The sequence below is a fragment of the Pteropus medius genome, unplaced genomic scaffold, assembly GCF_902729225.1.
Source record: "Pteropus medius unplaced genomic scaffold, Ma_sr-lr_union100, whole genome shotgun sequence".
NCBI lineage: Eukaryota > Metazoa > Chordata > Mammalia > Chiroptera > Pteropodidae > Pteropus > Pteropus medius.
The window spans coordinates 28,063,442-28,086,003 of NW_024355205.1; the positions used below are offsets into that span (position 1 = coordinate 28,063,442).

The window sequence follows — 22,562 nt, forward strand, 5'->3', positions numbered from 1 at the left end:
TTTAGGATTTTATCAACCAGCATTCCACTTCAATGTATCGAGTTCTTTGTTAGTGAGACACGGTATAAGTTTCTGACTGCTTACTCATTCTGTAGTCTAATATGTTTGTCTAGGGGATGAAGAGTCCTCTGTGCCATTCGATCATTGAGAGACTGAGGCAGGGTTCTTCTATTTTGTACCACCGTCACTTTTTGCTACTAAGTCAGCATGGTTAGAGGAAAGAAAAAAAATGGTGGATCATGCATGTGAGATTTTTTACGAGCCAGTCCTGGAAGTAGCATAAATCACTTCGCATGCCACTGGCCAGATTTCAGTCAGATGTTACCAATATAGTTGAACTTCAGGTCCAAGAAGAAGAGACAATTCTTTCCCCAGCTAATTGTATGAGGCAAGTGTAACCTTAATAACAAAACCAGATAAGGATTGTATGAGAAAGGAAAATTGCAGGCCAATCACATCAACATAAAGGAAAAAATGAATAAAACTTCAACAAACTAAATCTAGCAGTCTACATAAATCAGATGATACACCATAACCAAGTTGAGTTTATCTCAGGAATGTAAGCATGGTTTAATAGAAAAATCTATAAATTCCATTTATCATTCTAACAGATTAAAGAAGAAAAACACATTATCATCTCAACAGATGTGGAAAAACGTGTTAAAATTCAATATACTTAGAAAACTAGGATGAGAAAGAACTTTTTAAACTGGAGAATGGCCTGTATACCAAATCTATGGCAAATAATCTTAAAGGAGAAATTCTGGAAGCATTCCCTTTTCAAATCAGAAACAAGACAAAAGATATCACCCATCGCCACTCCTTTTTAACTTGTCCACTGGGAGTTTTGGCCAGCAAATAAGAAAAATAAGTCAAAAAGGATAGGAAAGGATAAACAAGATTGAGATTATTAACAGATGATACGATTATTTACTAGGAAAACCCAAAAGCAGCTACAGACAATAATAAGAGAGCTATAAGATCAATATTCACAACTTATTTCTATGCACAAGGCCCCTCAAAAGAGAAAAATGTACTTTAATACCATTTACAATGACACAGGCAATAAGCCACTGTGAAATGAATCTAACATATGCACAAGACTAGCATGCATAAAGTTTTAAAATTTCATTAAAAAACATTTTAAAGACTTAAATAAGTCAATAGTTACTCTATGTTAAAGAATAGGAAGACTCGATAATATAAAGATACCAATTATTCCTATAGATACAGTAAAATTCCACTCAAAATCCCAATAGGGTTTTTTGGAACTTGAACAAATGACCAAGAACAGCCAATACACTCCCAAATAATAAGAGGAGCATGGAGGAGCTTGCACTACCCAGATGTCAAATATTTATTTTTAAACAACAGTAATTAAGACAGTTTTGTATTGGCCCAAAGGCAAACAAATTAAAACAGAATAGAAAACCCATAAAGAAACATGTACATGTATAGAAACGTATGTATGATGGAGATGGCACTGCCGATCAAAGGGAATATTGTATGACTAGTGCTGCTATAAGTGACTATATATACATATATATTTATGTACATATATATACATATATATATACACACATATATATGTGTATGTGTGTATACACACACACACACACACACACACACACACACACACACACACACAGACACACACAAATTGGATTCCTGCCTTATGCCAAATACGAAAGTACACTAAATGGAGTAAATGATGAAAGCCTGAATTTTTAAGTTTTAGGAAAAATATGGGACAATATCCTTATGACATCAAGGAAGAAAAGTATTTCTATAAATGATTAAAACACATCCTTAAAGACTGATAAAGCTACATTAAAATTAAAGAGTTATTCATCAAAAGGCACCATAAAGAAAATGAGACAATTCACAAAGTTTTCGACATGTACAGAGATTAGTAGCCAGAACAAATAAAGAATTCTTATAAATTAGTAAGTAGAAAACCAAACAATAGAAATCCAATATAAAAGTGCTAAAATGATAATAGGAAAAATTATAAATGTCTAATAAATATATGGAAATCCCAACAATACTGTTAATTAGGAAAATGCAAAGCAGGACTAAATGAGATATTTTAGACCCACTAAATTAGCAGAAACAAAGTCTGACAATCTCAAGCATTGGTGAAGATATGCAACTGAGCATCTCACTACAGTAGGTCACGCCAGAATCAGAATTGACAGGTGGCGCCAGTCTCGGCTCTCAGGAGTGAGGCATCACCTATGTTGATGGGCCAAGTTAGTCCCTGAGCACCTGCTTGACCTGCTTTAGTTAAGGTGCAAATAAATGATCATTAGTGAAGTATGCTCACATGGAGGGCACGAGATGCAGTGACTACCGTATGTAACATGGCACTAGTACAAAGTGGTGGCTAACCTTGCCACAGCTAGAAGTGCTAGTAATAGAGAACTTGAAAGTGTTGATGCAAACTTTGGAGAGTTGGCCATAAAAGGAATTACAACTTCTGTCTTACTGTCTTGGATCACTCACTCTGGAGGTATCCAGATGCCACGTTTGTGAAGACAGTCAAGCAGCCCCATGGAGATATCCATGTGGTAAGGGGCCACAGTCTCCTGCCCACAGCTGTGTGAGTGAACCATTTGGAAGAGGATCCTCCAACCCCAATCGAGCCTTCAGATGATGACGGCAGAAACAGACAACATCTTGATCTCAACTTCAAGATCAACATCTTGATCTCAGAACCACCGAGACAAGCCATCTTCAAAACCCTGGCCCGTAGAAACTGTGTTAGACAATACATGTTTGTTGTTTTAAACTGCTAAGCTTTGGACTGATAACTAATAAATCCTAATAGCTTTCTACTAAGTGTTATGCTTTAATTTAATGTGTAACATGCACATTATCGTCAGATATTGGACCAACAGAATGAATTTCCGAAAGGTTTATTTAGTTCCTTGAATTTTAAAAATTTTGAACCAATTTTGGCATTGATTTAACTGATTTATTTTGATATATCTCATGACATTGATAGAAAACTGGCATCATTTAACTGCAAAGTTCTGCTAATGAAATGCATTTATATCTTTGATTTTCATATGTGAAATAAGAAAAATTGGAGCAGAAAATAAATGAAATTATTTTATAATAATCACTCGATTTAAATGTTTCACAGAGCGATCATAAAAGCACTTTGCGGTGGCTTGTAATAAAATCATTGTCTTTGAGCACAGTCATCTTAAAATAATCATGAATTTTTAAAGTAGATAGGCCCGCTTATTTAGCTGATTTGCTAAGTGCTGATACCTCCCTGGCTCCCATGGTGTATGGTAAATATCATCATCTTTCATTAAAAATTTTTGACTGAGTTTAAGCAAAATAGAACCAAAATTTAGAGGACTTGTTGGAAAAGGTTTGATGCAGTTGTAGGACACTATCAGTGTATTACAAAGTAGGCTCAGTGTATCTGAAACTCCAGTTATTGACTGGATCTATCTATGTTCTTACCCCACAATGCACTGAATATTATGAAGTCTGTCAGAGTGAGTCTCTTTTCTGAACTAAAATTGCCATAGTCTACAAATTAGCCAAAGTGAAAAGACCAAGTTAAATTCAAACTAAAATATACAGGGACAGCTCTTGAACCAAGACAGATGGCACTCTAGTTTGAGATCAAATAAAAAGGGAAAGTGTGACCCATAGCTGATTGACCAGTGCTTTTACAGGCCAGCCTCTGTCCATCCAGGCATGAGCTGGTGAATGTATGTAAAAGGTCTACATGCATTAAGACGTAACATAGAGGGTATGTCCCAAAATATGCTCAAGCAGGAATACCAAAATATTGCATGTGTAGTATATTATTGCTATGAAGGTTATAATTTGTTTAAAGAAGAAAATCAATAGAATTGATATTATGGGAATAATTTAAATACCTGCTTTCCTCTAGTGGGACTTTCTGAGTTTGGCTAAGTACATTAACTTTTATCAGGCCAACTACTCTAGCCAAAAATTAGATATAGATATAGAAACAGAAATGGAGATATCTGCTTGAATAGACTAGAGCTACCAAGGCAATAAGAACCTGAAGAATAAAGATCATGCCCAGAAGAGAAGTACAGAAGTGAGACTGATGTTTTAGTACTTCTTTTCCTCTTAAGGCAATTGTCAAGTCATAAGCAGCAGCCTAAGGCTGAAAAGCTAAAAGATGGAAAAAGCAGAGCAGAAAATGGTGGCTAAGAGCTTAAAAAAGTAAGCAGAGTTTAAGGCAGTCTTACAGGTCTGAGGATACAACACTTGGAGTTCAGGGTCAGCCAAGGTGAAAGAGCTCTGGATGAAATGTAACATACCAACCCTCAAGAGGACTGAATTACAGCTTTGAACCAGCTAATTCTCACTGATCTGCTCTTATCTAAAATGCCTGCTAGAAGCAAAAAGCAAATACTTGCTGAACAAAGATAACATTATCAAGAGTTAATGTCATCATCTCAATAAGTTTTCATACATAATGTCAGGCATTCAGGCAAAAATTTTTCCACTAGGAGGGAAGACCAAATGGTTGAAAATCAAGAGAAAAAGAGAAGCTGATATTAAGAATTATCCCAACATAGGGTTCCAAATAACTTCCAAGTAACTGTGTAACATGTTCAAGAAAATATACAAGATGAAGAATTTTAGCATAATTTAAAACAAAAAAGAAATAGAAATTATAGAAATAAAAAATAATGTAACTGAAATTAAGAATTCAGTAGATGAGGTATCAACAGATTAGACACAGCTGAGGAAAAGATTGATGAAGGAGAAGATAGGTCAATAGAAAAAAATCCATACTGAACATGAAGATAACAAGGAAACTAGAAAACAGAAAAGAAGTTAAGACACATGGTTTGTGGTGAAAAGTCCTATTTGGGTAGGAGAGAGAATGGAAGAGTGGTATTCGAAGAGTTCATCCCTCAGAATTTCTACGATGACTAAAGACATCACATAACATTCAAGTAGTTTTATAACCCCAAGCAGAAAAATTCCACACCTATAGCCACCAGAGTAAAAGTGTTCAAAACCAGAGAAAATCTTAAAAGAAGATGGGAGTAAGGTAGAGAAAGGGACACATTTCCTTAAAAGGAATAACAAAACTTACATATTCTTTGCAACAGAAAAAAAATGGAACCTTAAAAGACAAATAACACTGTCAAGGTGATGAAAGAGTGACGAAGATGCAGAAAAGAATGACGAGCCACGCAAAGAGTAAACACGTTGGCAAACACCAGTCAATTTACAGAGTTATAAAACAAGGTTTTGTGAGTTTTAAAATATAAAGAAAAATAAAGTACTTGAAAACAAGACAAAAAACAATACTGAAGTTATTCTAAGGTTCTTGAATTGTCCATCAAGTGGTAAAATTATTAATTTATATGAGGTGTTGTTAAGTCGACTATGAATGTAATCTCTAGGATAACCATAAATAAGAAACCAATATAAACATTTTATTTATAACATAAAATATGAAAATACAAAGTACTCAATCCAAAAGAAGGAAAAAAAGGAAAAAAGAAACAAGAGATGAGATAATTAGAAAACTAATTATAAAAATATATCGATAACTGCATTACGTAAATGAGCTAAATATACAACTAAAAACTAGAGATTGTTTGACAGGATAGAAAAGATTGTACATTTTAAAGGCATATGCAATTCTAGAAAATTATGGTCATCCCGGTTTGCAAATATTGACTAGTATTAGAAAAACAACCATTCTTATACAAATATGAGTTGTAGACAGTTGTCCTCTCATATCTGTTCGCTTCAGCTCCCTCATCAATAGAACACCTGGTTTTTAGCTGGCTGCTTGGAATAAAGATTATATTTTCCAGCTTCTGTAGCTAGGGGTAGACACAATAATAAATTCTTTCCAATGGAATGTAAGTAAAAGTGCTGTGTGTGACTTGTGAGGAGTGTCCTTAAAGCAATGGAGTATGTCCTTCTCCACCTTTCTTCCTCTGATCAATAATAATTTGCCTCGGTTTAATCTCAGTTGATCATTGACAACTCGCTTCAGTAACAGCTCGCTTCAGTGACAGTCTCATACTTTTGAAGGTCAACTGATCAACAATAAACTTTCCAGTGATCTGAATGCGAGCTGGCCAACATATGTCAGAATGACCACGTTTATAAGGTTGACGTCAACCCACTTCACCTCTGTAACCAACATAACACCGAAACAATACCTGACTCGAAAACCTTACATAAATTTAGCAGTTGGTTTTACTCAAAGTGACAAGCCTAACCAGCATAACTCTCCCTTTCTTAATACAATTTTTGTTTCCAATGTGAAGTGGTAATCTTGATATCTTCTTTGGACAATTCTCACACCAAGATTCTTTATAATATCTCATCTGACAGGATTCTAATGGGCCCTTGGAGCAACAGCAAAGATCAGTGGCCTCTGAGCCCCAAATTCCAAAAGTTTTTAGATCTGTTGCCAGGTGAATTTCTCAAAAACAACCTGAATTTTGACTAGTTTCATTGAGCTCTTATTACTGATTTTATCTAAGATTTCTAAACAATAAGATCTTCATATTATATTACTTATTATACTTAGGGCTGTCTTTATGATAATCAAACCTTCTGATTTAGAGATGAACCATTTGGTAAATTTTTTTTGCCATTATCCTAGGTCCTCCAATGCTTGCTTTGCTTTTTTGTTGTTGTTGTTGTTCATCTATTTATACAAATTCTTGGCTTGTGTGTTCTGATTTTGTCTCTTATTGACTTGTATCTGTTGAACGTAAAGGAAGTGTTTTAAGGGAAGAGATGGAAGCATGGGGTAAGTCTCCAAATCATTGTGAGCTGGCCCTAAAAATGAATGGTCCATCAGACTGATGACAATTGGCTGCTAAAATGACAAGCAAACTTTGCTTTGAGTCCTTTATGAAATCTTCATATGTGTATTCCCCAAAGCCTTGCAATTTGTGAAAGCAGCTCACTTTAGTTAGTCCATATTTCAGGATCATTGATTTTTGGGGTCATTGATCACATGGCTCCTTCCTATCCTCTATTTGGTTGGGGAACCTCATCTATCATTAACAAACACACTTTTGACTAATGTAGTGCCCTTTTCTTTGTCACTAACTTGTCAAAGGCAAAACTTCCTCCTGGCAGAATTTTCATTCCAATCCTAATTCTTGTGCTTAATTTGTTAAGTGGCAAATTTTTCCCAAAACTGACTTAGAATTACAGTAGCCATTACAGGGAACTCCTGATATATCGAAATTAATATATTTAAAAGCAGCTCTAGAAAAATTAAGGGCAAAAGCCTAAAGGATTCAGCCTAATCCAATTCAACTTTGGATTGGTGTGCTAAGGCCTCAAAATGAAATAGTGATTCTTAGAAATAGCATCTATCAAAGAAAAACTGGTTCATTCCTTTTCAAATCTTCTGAAACCCACCCTCTTTGTATCTTTTTATGTACCCAGCTTTGTCTTAACCATTCACTTAAACCCCTTCTATCCTTTGGTACTTACCTTTACCTCCAGGTAAAGGAAAAAAGGTAATCCTTTCCTCAAAGTCTCTCTCAGGATAGAACAATTATATCATATAATACCCTCTCAAAACTATTAGACCAGAATGCAGATCTGAAAAATCTAACATTCGAACCTAGGGTCAAGTGGAGAGCTATCATTAAGGATTATAGGAAGATAAATTTGCTACAGAATTCAGAATTGTGTTAGATCTATTTATTGTCCTGGACCTTGAGTTCCATACCAAACAGTTCACTTAATTATTAGCCCCTCAGATGGGAGCAAAATGGTTAAAAGTAACGAGAACACACACACACACACACACACACACACACACACACACACACACACACACACACACACACACACACACACGGAAATAGCTGAAATAAGCCCGCTCTTTATAATTCAAGAAATGACCTTGAAAGGTTAAGCAAATAGGAAATGCACTACATAAGGTTATTTCGGAAACCTTTCCCTTATGGAGAGTTTGGACAAAAATTCGAAATTTTAAATAAACAAAAAAGGTAACTAAGTAGCAGACTCCAAAAACAAACCTAGGGAAAATTTCAAATATTCTGGGGTAGCCTAAAGAGCTAATGTAAAAGCGAACTGGCTTTTCCCTTTTTTTCTGAAAATAGACTCAGAAATGCCAATTTAGAAGGTCTCCAACAATCACTGAACATTTCAAAAAGCTAGAAATCAAACACACTTCTGACCCTCAAGATAAGGCAACTGATATCCAAAATAAAAATAAGACCCAGCAGTTCTCTGTTCTTTGAGAAGTGAGCAGCTGTGGTTAATGATAGCATAACAGAAGGGCCATGTCCTATAATGGCTCAAAAGGAGGATAACTATCCAAAATCTCTCCAGTAATGTCACTCCAGGAGACATTAGTACTTCAGAATTCCCTGGCCACCTTCTAAACTCCTAAAGAGTAAGGTCTATAAAATATAAATGGACAACAAAACAAAGACATAGGTCACTTTCTCTACTAATAATTTCACTACCATAAAACATTGGAGCCCCGGAGCACTAAAACCACCCAAATAGTGGAAATGTCTAACAATCTATAAATATCATTTTGGCATCATTACTAGGGAATAATAGTTTCTTCATGACACAACCTTTTAGTAAGTAAAGTTCTACTTACTAAATGAAATTGCCAGGTAAAATTTGCAGGATTAATCTTTAAAGTTCTGGAAAATGCTATATATGATCAAAGTATAGATGACTTAGACATATAATTACATTTTGTGTAATTCAAAAAATAACCAAAAATAAGCTATGATCTCAGAATCCTTATGGGCAAAAGGCTGTTAAGACATGAAGTATTAGTATTTGGAGCTGAGTTTGAGTCCAGATTTTCCCGAAAGAATCATAAACTTTTCTTTCTGTGTGTACATGTAAAGTTAGGCCTGCCCTGTCCAACACAACAGCCACTACCCTCATGTGGCTAATGAGCACTTAAAACGTCATAAATGTGATTGAGAAACTAAATTTAATTTTTTTAATTTTAATTAATTTAAACTTAAAAATGGATACAATACAGTTATTGGAAAACTTTAAGTGCTTGGAAAGACTTGGGAATATGAATTTACATTTTTAACTAAGTTTTCTGAAATCTGAATACAGATCAAGGATTTCTGATGAAAATTTTGTATCTAAATTAAAATGTTATAAATTTAAAAGTTTCAAATGAAAAAATATCTAATAATTTTCATGATTAAACGTACTTAAAATAGTACTTTGAATACCGAGTTAAATGTGTTATTAAAATTAATTTCACCTATTTCTCCTTACATTTTTTTAATGTGGCTACTAGCAAAATTTAAAATAACATATGTGACTCGCATTATATTTCTATTTAGTGGTGCTCAATTAGTCCATGCACTAAGGTAATGGTTCTCAACTGGGGGCAATTTTGCCACCCAGGGGACATTTGGCAATGTCTGAACAGTTTTGGTTGTCACAACTGGCATCTCGTAGATAGAGGGTGGAATGCTACGGAACATCCTACAATGCCCAGGACAGTCCCCAAAACAAAGGATTATGCAGCTCAAAATGCCAGTAGTACTGAGGTTGAGAAACTCTGCTCTAATGGTTTTTCAACAGCATGGCATACATCAAAAATCTACTGCCACTTAGAGCCTATTCCTTTGACACAACAGTTATTTTCTGCTGAATCAGAGGATCTTCAGCTCAATTAGCTGAACTGTCTTCAGAATTTGTACTAAGTTCACCTCTAAATCTGATTGTATCTACCATGGCTAATACCACAATGATGAAAGACTGAAAGTTTATCCCCTAAGATCAGAAACAAGACACTTGCTGCTCTCACTATTTCTATTCAACACTGGAGGGCCTAGCCAGGGCAATTAGGCAATAAAAAGAAATATAGGGCATCCAGATTAGAAAAAAAGTAAAACTATATTTGTCAATGGCATGATCTTGTACACAGAAAATCCTAAGGAATCCACGAAAAAACTAGTAGAACTCATAAACAAGTTCAGCAGGGTTCCAGGGTAAAAGAACAAAACGCACAAGTAAATCTAATGATTCCACATAAAGTATATAATCACCTTCTCCTTCTCATTTTACTGGTGTAGCCCTCTCAAATCCAGAAACTCCATTACCTTTAGCTAATGAAGGAGAATCCCATGGTTACGGTTCTGCAGTTTGAGATGTCCATACCAAGAACAGACATTTTGAAAACTCCACCATTAAACTCTAATAAATATTACCTGTTAATGGGTATTTTAAAGAATTAAAAGGAACAGTACTATTTGGTTATACAATAACTACACCAGAGTCTTTTGGAATCTAGTATCTCACCAAAAGCCAAGTTCAAGTGGCCAAACTTATGGTTCTATAGCACACAGCACACTGCTAAAAATAGAAGAGTAAATGGATATACTGTAGCCAGTATATTTCTGAAATAGCATATCAATTTGGAATGTCATGGAAACAGATTTCTTAACCTCCTGAGGTACCCCTATAAAATCTGTACACCAAATATACAAATTATTTGATGTCTTAATGCTACGAAAGAAGTTGGTGTTCTTAAAAATAATCCATAGTAAAAAAAAAAAAAACAAAAAACAAAGCTCCATGATAAACACTCTGCTTATTAGCCCAAAGTTCTTTTCGCAAAGAGCTTTTATAAAATAGGAACACAAATCCATGGAAAGGTTCAAGGATTTCATTACAGATATACAAAATTTTTGGCACCAGTTTTGCAAACGAACAGGATAATTGGGTTGTAAGGCTCTAAGGAGAAGATCTGGCCACAAGATCTTACAAGAGCCCCCTGGCCAAACCAGATAAAATCTAAGATGGATAGTTGCCAAGTTATTATATAAGACAACTCATTATAGTTAAGGACAAATTGGCCATGACAGTAAACAAGCAGGGGAAAGAGAGTTCTTGGCTAGCAGAAGATACGACTATCCAAGGAAAGTCGTGAGGAAAAACAAAAGTAGAGGACTCTTCACCTAGTCTTTAAGATTAATTAAAAAACTATTAAAAAAAAAATAGTGTAGAATTAACAGATAAATAGATCAATGAAATAGAATACAGAGTCCAGAAACCAATCTCCATAGGCAAGGGGATTTGGTAATGAGAGGCGGCACTACAAAGTCAATGGGGAATGGGGGTACTATTTAATAAGCGATGCTATGAGAAATGGCGATCAACATGGGTGTTCTACCTTACAACGGTCACAAAAATTAATTTCAAGTGAATAAGACATATTTTGAAATTATAAGTTTAGACATAGTACAATAAAAAAAATTTTAAACCTCAGGGAAAGGACAAAATCTTAAAGAAAAAGAATGATAAATCTGACTAAAGTTATCTTGAAAATTCTGTATAATTAAAGACAGCCACAGCCCATGTTAGAGTCAAGCCACATACTAGAAGAAGCCCAGTAACAGATAATGGGTTATGATCAATGAGGATATATGTAATCCAAGAGAAAAAGGCATACAGATAATAAATTCACAAAATAATGACCAATAAATATACAAAATGAAGCAAAGATTCTCAGTAGCCAGGTAAATATAAATTAAAACAAAGACCTACTATCTCACAGCTCCAACTGGAAAATTTAAAAGTCTGATAAAACTAACTGTTGATGAGGTAGGAAAATCAGAATCCTCTTACAATGCCACTGGGAGTGCGAACTTGCTCACATCTCTGGAGAGCAATCTGACACCTAAAGTCACAGAGTATAGATACCTACTACCTGAAATTCCAGAATATCTAGCACATTTGCATGAGAAAACATCAAAATTGTACACTAGTAGCACTGTTCAAAATGGCAAAACAAACAAAAAAACCTGAAATGACCATTAGTAGGGGGAATTGGTGAGAAAACACACGTGGTCCTGAACAGCAGCGGAGTGAAAAAGCAAGTTACAAAAGATGCATACAACAGGATATTACAAATATAAAGTTTTTTAAAAACTGCTATTATTTATGGATACAAACACACAGGAAAGTAGAAAACCTTGAACAGGAAGGAGTTTCACCAACTTCGAACAGGGAGGGAAAGAGGAGATGGTGTCACCGGAGGAGTACGAAAGAGTAACATTTTATTTCTTTAAAAATCAGAAGCAAATATGGCAAAATAGTTTGTGAAGAGTACAAGGGCATTTATATTGTTATTATTCTGTATATCTGAAATATTTTGTAATTAAAAAGAATCTTAATGGGCATATGGTATAACAATCAAATAATAACATTAATTGTTCACACTACAAAAACTTATCCAGTAATAACATGAATTATTTAAGCCACAGAAACTTATGTACATACATTTGAGCATGTGATAAATAAGAGTTAAAAATAAATTCTAAAATCTGAATTTACATTAGGATTTTAAGTTAATAATTTTGCTAAAAGCTTTGAATCTCATGCAATTTAAAATGTCCTTATGCTAAAATTTTAAGGGATGCTCTGCAGAATTGTCAAAGCTATATAAATACAACTTTAATTAACGTGGTATTCTGAATTTCAGTCTTATTTTGGAAAGCTTTTTCTTTAGCATATAAACAGTAACAAGTTTTACATTTTTATTTACAAGTCTCAAAGAGTCCTAAGTATGAAGAGTAGGTATCCCACTTAGTATAGTGTTTCACCAAGAACCTGATGCCTAAATACTACTGTGGAAAAACAATGCTCCATTATTCCCTTTTATTCCCTTTTCTTTTCTACTTGGGGTGTGGGTCAGAAGCCAAGAAGTACCAATACGGGAAAAGTTATAAACAAACTCTTATTATATAATACAATTTTTAAAGAAAAAGTGTGTAACTTTTACAGAGGAGTAACACAGTCCTTTGGAATTATTATGTCAGAGACAAAGACTATTTTAAGAAAGGGGTTAAGAAGAGGTAGTAGAATTTTGCTATCTGTACTTCACTTACTGACTCTTTCAGCCTCAAGGCTATATGGTAATACATACTACAGAAAAAAATTGAGGTGACAGAACTGGGTAGGACACTGCATCTACAAATACAACTCAAGAGATTTGTGACTCACACTTAATACTTCACTCTCAACTATAATACTCTGACCACATTCATACTATTTGAGTAATAACCATTTTACCCATTTGATGGTAAGCAATAATTTTATTTAACACAGGTTGCTTTTTGCCAATTAAACATCTGCAACAGAGATAATTATCTGATCTTTCTAGTAACCCTGCTGCTGTTAGATATGCTAATATTTCCCATGTAATAGAAGATGGCAACAAAATTACTCCAAGTTCCAAACTTCCACACCTATATTTTGGGCACAGTTTTTAAAGGTAATAGTGCTGTGGCAAAAGGCAGGTTTCACCATTTCAGCTTGTTATACTACATTTCAGTACTAAAATTCTTAACTTGGCTGGAAAAATTAGCTCCCCCAAATCTCTGATTTGGTTAAACTTTGGCCAGTAAGAATAGTAAAATTCACTTACAAAATTGAAAGCCATCTACAGCATTTACACTTTTTTTGTCTTTTCCACCAATCTTATGTTTCAGAAATATTCAGTCATTTATTTCATCCCTCTCAATAGAGGTATAACTACCACTCTACTTCATGAATGAAATAATGTAATTCCTGTTTCTCTCAAATTCTCACCCTCTGGAGACTCACTCAAACTGAGTAATAAATTCACTGAGAAATCTGCAATTCGAATTTCGCTAATATATGGAAATTCTTCCACAGCAAAAGGTCAGTGTCATGAATTTTATTCTCTGAATGTCATAACCCTTAATAAATGGAGGCACCTTAAAATTCAGTTTATACTCTTTTATATAGGATTTAGAGCATGCTTTAAATAGCTTAAGATAAGCTATATTAATAGCTTAGTGTCATTTTTATCATTAAAATAATCTACAAATAGAATATTAATTTTGTTGTCATAACTAATAAATAAGTCTTAAAATATCTGCAGATATAAATCAACCCTCTCAATTCATCTGCCTCACTTGAACTGTTCTAATACACAGATCAATGAACTGAATGGGTTTATCAATATAATATAGTTGTACAATGCTTTCACAAATTCCAAATCTGTAATTTAGGGGTTTTCCATATTTATTTTTAGATATACAAAGAGGTTAAACTATTAATATAAATATTTTCTCTCAAATATGTAATATTCTCATGTAAAAGAAAAGGTTTCCAAACATTTACAAAGCAATCTAAGATAAGTAAACCTGATTTTAGGATCATTACATTGACCGAAGTAATTTTCCAGAAAAGATCCTACTTAAAAGTAATGCTCATTGCCCTCCTCACATCAACCCTTCAAGACGAACCCAAATCCACTGCCTTTGCTTGATTTACTCCAGGGATCACGTCCAATGGGGGGGAAAAAAACCTCAGAAAAAGGTCTCACGACAGAGTGGACAAGTGGATTTGTTGCTAGATGTAAACCATTTGTACTGAAAAAGAAAAGGTTTCACAGGTTAAAGAACATTTTAAAGCTGCCATTTTACATAAACATCTGAAGCAAACTTAAAATGATAAAGTGAAAAAGAATACTGAAATTTTGCTCCCTCCATTCAGCTCCAGAATCAACACAATGCAGTGCTCCTTCCACCATTCCCTCCTCCCTCAGCTTCCCGCACCAGCCACTAAGACCTACAGGGAAGACCTCCTGTGAAACCTAGGGTCATTGTCTTTTCAATATGATGTTTAAAAGAGCACAGAGCTCTGAGTCAGATGGCTCCCGGTTCTAACTTTTTCAGTTTCCTTTATGGTCTAAAGTTTAAAAGACCATTTATTTTTTGAGGGCTGAGAGCTAAATTAGAAACATCCAATTATTAAATTGCTTTAATGCTACCATTCTTAGTAAATTACAAATTATCTCTCACGGATTTTGAAAAATCACTTTTAATATGTCACCCATTAACTACAATTAAGAGTTTAACAATGTTGTCTTTTCCAAAGTTAGATATCATATATATACATACATATATACACATATATATATAGAATATATACACAAAATATAAATAAGGTAATTTCTCTTTAGACTTACCAAGCAGGCTGAATGGAACTTTTTCTTGCATGTTCTACAGGCTTTTTTGGGAAGAGAATAGTTGAAACCATGAATGACTGAGAAACAGATCATGCAATCTTCAACACCCTCAAAACGTTTGTCTACATTATTTTTCCACAATGCCAAGCCTTCCATAATACTTCCATTCTGTTGACAAGAAAAAAAACAAAGAGTCAATGTACACTGAAGACCACCAATTAGTAATTTTTATTCAACTTTACAAATTTTAAAGCTGAGTTATAACTTGGAGAAAGGAGAAGCTACTTCGTTATATTCATTTCTTTTAAGTTCTATGAATGCTGGTATTTTAAACGACCACCCAAGTTTCAGGAACCAGACGTAGTTTGCTCTAGTAAAGACAGACCCGGAAGAAAGGCGTCTGCACCAGTACTTCATGAAACTCTTCCTAATTATATCACTTAGATTAGTCCTCCTCATTTTCAATTAAAAATGGTCAAATCAATCATCTCACCTTCTTGGCTGCTAATTTGTTCCAGCTCTACAAATTAGTGAATATACTTATTTTAAAATAATTTTTCTTTACTGTGCAATGTTCACAACGTGCAAACGAAACTAGAGAAGACTTATAAGTTGTTTAAAAGTCCAAGCTCTTTGAAAGTACTGAGATTTCTATAACCACAGGAGAGTTGAAATGTAAGAGCAGAAGTAGCTCAGAACACAATCATCATCTGTCCAATATCTTAAAAAAGACTCCCTCTCAATTCTATATCATCTATAATGCCAATGCAGTCAAGTGAATTCTTCTCAAATGCCAGAAAAAAAAATTATAAAGCCTTAAAAATTAAAACAGCTTGGCAGGTTCCAGTCATTAGGCATGTGTTTGTTTTCATCCAAGGGAACAATATCTACTTCTACCTTAAGCAGAAGAGATAGAAGCTTCACTGCCCTTTCAAATAGCAAATCGGCGGGATCTGCAGTCTGGAAGCCTAAAGGGCGTGCAGAAACTCACCTGGTGGGTGAGGTAAGTGCTCAACTGCAGCATCCAGTTCCGCCACTGCTGAACAGCTACTCCGACCCTTTTCCCACTTTCCACTGTTATTGAACCCAATGGGTAGTTTGAAGGCAGTTGTATTATAAGTTCAATAACTATGTCCTCGATAGTGTAAGTAGCCATTACTTCTCGAGTAGTAGCTCGAGCTTTAACCTGTAACACATGAAAGGCAATTTTTTTTTCTTTTGGTCAAATTTCTTTTCTTTCTTTCATTCAAAAATATCTCGATAGGTTGACTATCAGCAGCCGGTTTTCATTCAAAGAAAACTCAGTTAAATACATCCATTTATTAGACATGATATATTTAATAAATACCTGACATACAGTTGTCCCTCAGTATCTGTGAGACCCCTTGGATACCAAAATCTATGGATGCTCAAGTCCGTCTACCCTTGGGTTCCACAGCCCCGAATTTGACCGTGACTTTGGATCTGAGGTTGGTTGAATCCGCAGATGCAGAACCCACAGATATGGAGCGCTGACTGTTTTATATTGATTATATAACATTCAAAGTTTGTTTTTAAAAAAAAAACACTCTGCTCATAAAAAGTATATATTATATTAGGCTTACTCTATAACAGTTAAATAGCTTTTCAGTAGGCAAATGACAGAATGGGTTATTAATTATTCCTTGTCTTCCAAACCCAGGTTACATATCACTTCTATTTAGAAGTCTCCCAAGTATTTCTCTACCACAGAATTCTCCTGATCTTTATAGCCACCATCAACTGCCAGAAAATTTATACCTGGTTTTGGTTTTCATACTAGCACTGTGAACTCAACGTAAAACACAAATTATCATCCTTTACAAATTTATTCTGCTGACTTTCCCATTTCCAGGCTAAAAACCATAGCATCATCTTAAATTTCTCCTTCTACCTCATCCCAGATATTTTCCAGTTACAAGTTTGGATGCTTCCACAAAATTTCTCACATCCCTCCCCAAGAATTCGTGAGCAATATTCCCACGAACACTGCCTCATTCAGGCCCTGCTCAGCGCTCATAATGTCTACACCAGTAGCCTCCCCTAACTATTTCTCTGAGCCCAAGCTCCAGGCTAACAGCCCATGCTGTCTGTATATTGCAGTCAGAGCAATTTCACAGATTAAAATTCTGATCGCATCACTGCCTCAAAGGAAAATTTTCAGTGGCTAAGGAGGACCAAATATTTCAGCCTGTCATTTCAGGCCTTTTCCAATATGGCCTTAATTCACCACTGCTTGTTCTCTGACTATTCATCCACCTTCAGGAATCCTACTCTATCTAAATACTGGGTTAGTCATCATTTCTTGGGCAATCACAGAAATTTTCATTCCACGCTTTTGCTTTTGCCATACTGTTTTCTCTGTAGTAAACACCTTTCCCCACATTTCCCCATTACAAAATCCTGCTCACATCAAAGTGATTTTCCTCCATAAGTCTCACCTAATCCCCTCTGCCAGATGAACTGTTCCCACTGATAACAGAGCACTCTTCCCTTAATGTCTCAGTTTCAAATGCAAAACACCATCGTCTGTATTGCCTGCCCCCTTTCTTAAGACTGCATGTTGCACGGAACAGGAAATGTGCCCAACTGCACGCTTCATCTCCCAAGCGATTGGCACACAATGCCTGGCACCTGTAGGCACTCCCGCACATATTCTACATGGACTAATGAATGTTCAAAGACTATCTGGTAGGGGGGTAAATGAAATTATACCACTGTTTCAATCTATGCATTAATACTAAGATTTGATACACGGAATCATAAAATAAAGCAGGTGATTTCTATAAATTCTGAACCGAGGACTACAACTGTGGTGATATTCAGTACCAATGTCAGACATAATCAATATTTAAATCGCTTTTTTAGAAAAAATTCAAGATTATACTAACCGTCATGCCATTAAATAGTTGTGTACTTGTTTGCACAGAAGATATTTCTTGAAAAGAAAGAACGTTGCTGACATACTTGCTTGTAAATCTATCTACAATATTGAAAACACGCTTCTCGCTACTATTCCACCACAGCCTAACCATGGCGGGCAAGTCTTTCAATGTCATATGATAGACTGAACAAGCCAAGTGTGGAATATGGTATGGAAGAGTTGTTGTTTCTAAAGAAAAAGCAAATTTTTAGTTAGTAACATGATTTCGTACATAGAATAACAGACTAACATTAGTATTTTAGTATTAGTATTAGGAAATCAATTTTAATTCAACATTAGTGACAGAGCTCATAAAACAAATATACCAAAGAAACGAGAATTCTAGAGTATTAGCTTTCTCCCACATACTCAAAAGGAACAATTAGAATGTCAAAAAAAAAAAAAAAAAAAGATCCCAATCGACACTGAAAAATCTGCCTAGAAATAGCATTCTATATTTCACATGACAGGTCACAAATAAGATGAAACACACATTTTTAAAAGGAAGGAAAATTAAAGATTCTCTTTCTTATAAATAATGAAGTGTGGCCTCCTTTACTTTCCCCAGCGTTCACTGCTATATTATACAAAAGTCCTAGAATATCTACCAAAATACTCACAAGACACAGTCCCATCTACAAAGCTCTAAGATATTTAAAAAACTACTCTTAGGAAATCACTTATAACACAATAAGACAGCTAGTGTTATCCCCTCAGCTAAAATCTGAGCTCCCGTGGTAAAGGATATAAACTTTACTTATCTTTTTCAGTTTCCTCAACTGAAGACTACTTATTTATAGTCCTACAAAATATTATCACATAACAAATATTTGTTTACGGAGCAAAAGAGAACAGCTCAACAAACTAGGCTTCAAAAATGTATTAAATTCTTAACAATCTTATCCACAAGATCTAATTATATGTCCTATTTGGAGAAATGTGGAAAATCTTGCACTTCAACATTCCCATAGCCAGGGTCCACTCCACCTTTGGGGCTATTCTCCACATTGCAGGGTAATGCATAACCCAACCTGGCCTGAGCCTAGTCTCTCAGAGAAAACACACACACACATCTCACTGACCTCTAATACTCAACTGGAGCTCTTCAGTAAAGAAGGTTTTAGGTTCCTTATTTGGGAGCTCAACAGACATCTCTGCATAGGTCGGATTTTCTGGCATAAGCCTGAACAGGTGATAGAGCAATTTATTCAAACTCTTTGTTTTCCGAAGGTACATCGAATACAGAGCCCGAAGCTGGTGGAAAGCAAAAAAAAATTGTTAGCAGACCCAATTAAACAATCAGTAGATAAGAATGAATCAAAGTATAACAGATAACCAGATAAGAACACAGTAAAAAAAAAAAAAAAAGCATTAATTAGAACACTTAGAATGACATGGAAGAGTCCTATGAAATAGATGCCACATTCTTACTTTGCAAGTGGGCCATCTGAAGGCACCCTTCCCTTTCCTCACAAACTAGCAGCCGTTTTCACTATTCTCGCATTATTTGACATATGCTTCTAATATCTTTCTCAAACTGACTCCCTGTTAATAAGTTACCTCCCTTTGGAGTCCCTGAACCACGAATACCTATTCACCATTCCCCATAGCTGTTCACTCACTCTCCTCCCAAGTCTTCCACACATTCCTTCCACACCATAGTCCTTAATCTTTCAAAATCCTGCTTAAAATTAATTCCATTTTCAGGGCTGACACCACCCAATATAAAACACCCCAGCATCCCTTTAGGACACAGCACAAATCAGTACTACAAAATATCTTGAGGTCTTCTCACAGTTGTTTTACAAATCAGGAAATTTCACATAAAAAAATGGATTGGTCTCTTTTTTAAAAATATAAAAACCTGGCACCACTGGGTGCACTATAGGTATTTGTGACAGACCCGCACTTTGGGACTCCTTGTCCCTAAATAACAGTCGTCTTCTTTTGTTGGCATTTACTTTGAAGCTCTTTGGTATTTGTAGCTATTTTAAAATGATTTCTTCCACTATACCATACATTTCCTCATAGTATGTCAGACACCATTTTCATAATACTATGAACGCTCAAATACAAGGATCAAGCCATAGGATTTGGAATTTTTAATATATGTTGATCAAAGTAGTTTAACAATGGATTTCATAAATGTGTTTACCAAGTAACCGATCTTAACATCACCAATAAAAGGACACGGTGACATTCTGTGCCCCCACAGGTGACACACTGAGGACACATCACACAGTGCAGTAAGCACTCCTGCTGAAAATTAACCAGAATCTAATCATGAGGAAACAAACAGACACATCCAAATGGTAAGATGGTCTACCAAATAACTGACCTGGTGAGTGACAAGAAAGAAAAGAAAGGTAGGGAAATTACCAGTACAGAAATGTGACAAACAAATGCAAACTGACCTTAATTAAATCCTCAACAGAGAAGGAACTGAAACTATAAAGGACATTACTGGACAACTGGGGAAATATGAATACAAATTAGGTAATATTAACGCATCGAAATTAAATTGGAGTGTAATAATTACATTACGCTTATGTATAAACATGTCCCTGTTCTTAGGAGATGAATGTTTAAATACTTTTGTTAAAGTATCATGATGTCTGCAACTTTCAAATAGATCAGCAGGAAAAAGGAAATACAGAGAAAGCATGGCACGTGCAAATGTAGCAACACAGTAAAAATGTGTGATTCTCGGAAAAGGGTATATGACTTGTCCTTAAATTATTCTTCCAACTTCACTGTAAATTTGAATTTTTTTCAAAATAAAAAAGAAAGTAGAATCTAAAAAAAAAATTAATCATACATAGCAATGGACTTTTAAAAACACATGTACATTACAGAGTAATTCCACTCCTAGGTATACAACACAAGAGAAATGAAAACATACAAAAATTTATACATGGAAGTTGACAGCAGCTTTAGTCATAATATTCAAAGAGTGGAAACAACCTAAATATCCATCAACAGATGAATGAATAAACAAAATGTTGATACATCTGCACCAACATACGGCTTCTTTGCAACAACATAAATATAATTTAAACATTCTGAAAAATCACATTGGAAATGAATGCCATGATAATTTAGTCACACTTCAAATATGAAGTGATAAACTAAGTTTTTTTGTATTTACCTGTCAAAGAAGCCATACTTTATTAAACTGATTCAAATGAAGTTTGATAGAAATTTATAAAGAGGGCATCTGCCTAAAAAGAATTAAAAAAAAAAAAATTGCAGTAGGCTTTTCCAGTTTCCTTTCTAGATAATGAGGTCTTCCTAAACATAAGACAACAGAGACATCTAGTGGCAGAATAATCTGGACAAAATTATTATTACAGGATATTTTCACCATTTAGAGACAATAATAGCTTGATTTACACAGGAAATGTTTCCTAGATCTTTCTCCAAACACTGATTTTCAAATAAGTAAATTCCCAGTGATATATTAACAAAATCTTCACAAGAGTCAGAAATTGGCCAAAGAAAAAAATAGCAAGATCCAATTCTTTTGATATTACTACTATGGTAGTACAAAATTAATTATACAAATCTTGTGTCCTGCATTAAAAGGACTTGGTGGCTACATTCTGTTAGAAATTGATCTACACACATTCCAGAGACTAAATACTTTTGCAAAAACTCTGTGTGTAAAAACTGTGAGAGGAAGGAAGAACAGAAATAAATTCAGCAAAAAGGCTGAAGTTAGCCAGACAAGATTAGATTAAAGTGTCATTCCCTTTTTCATCAAGATAGGAAAAAAGAAAAATACATATAGGACAGAACTGTCAAAAGCTGTCACATTTATTTACCTGAGATGACGAAGCTTTGAAGAAAGTAAGTATTAATTTCCAAGTGAGAAGGTATCCCAGAACATAACAGAAGTCCTCACTCAGCGGCTTAATAGTAACTATCTGTCCAACAGGAATACACCCCAAAACATTTTCTAGCAAGTCCTCTTGAGTGCTAAGAAGAGACATTAGCGCTGCTGGCGGTGATCTAAAAATCAATGATGAAACAGCACAATATTCTTCATTACTCATTCCCTTAACAAACTGACAGCATGTATAAACCTCATTTTTTAAAAAATCTTTCTTTTCCAAAAACCATTTTAAAAGTCCTCTTTTACATACTCAAATTTAACTCCTAATTTCACATAATGGCAATTACAGACTCTGAAAGATATAAAATATATTATATAAATATATATGATATATACATGAAAAAGTATATATATTTTTAGATTTATAAATATGTGAATATAAAATATATAATATATAAATGTGATACATTAAATATAAAATATTTAAAAATGTGTAAATTTTATATTTGTGTATTAAAAATAAATAATAGGTTATAAAACTATAGACTAGAAGTCAGTATTTAAAGGTAGGCTCCTTATAGAAAACATCTATTTCATCGCTTCTCGGCCTTTTGGCTAAGATCAAGTGTAGAAAATATCTATTTCGACCTTCTGTTTAATATATGAAAAAAAAAAGAAAAAATCACACACCCAGAGAAGATAAAATGATCAGACTAAAGTCCTTTAGCAAACCGGGAAAACAAGAACTACCAAGTCCTGCC

At 34.6% G+C, this 22,562-nt stretch overlaps 1 protein-coding gene across 1 annotated transcript in view; it reads right to left on the minus strand.

Moving 5' to 3' along the window:
• Positions 1-11,939: 11,939 nt before the first annotated feature.
• The window catches only part of LTN1 (listerin E3 ubiquitin protein ligase 1), a 47,792-nt gene continuing 37,169 nt past the window's right edge, over positions 11,940-22,562 (minus strand). The window contains exons 25-30 of the mRNA XM_039857710.1: positions 21,791-21,977; positions 19,049-19,220; positions 17,935-18,155; positions 16,017-16,211; positions 15,026-15,193; positions 11,940-14,426 (exon numbers count right to left, since the gene is read on the minus strand). Coding sequence (XP_039713644.1) covers positions 14,364-14,426; positions 15,026-15,193; positions 16,017-16,211; positions 17,935-18,155; positions 19,049-19,220; positions 21,791-21,977 — 1,006 coding nt within the window. The 3' untranslated portion in view covers positions 11,940-14,363. The remainder of the gene's footprint in view (positions 14,427-15,025; positions 15,194-16,016; positions 16,212-17,934; positions 18,156-19,048; positions 19,221-21,790; positions 21,978-22,562) is intronic.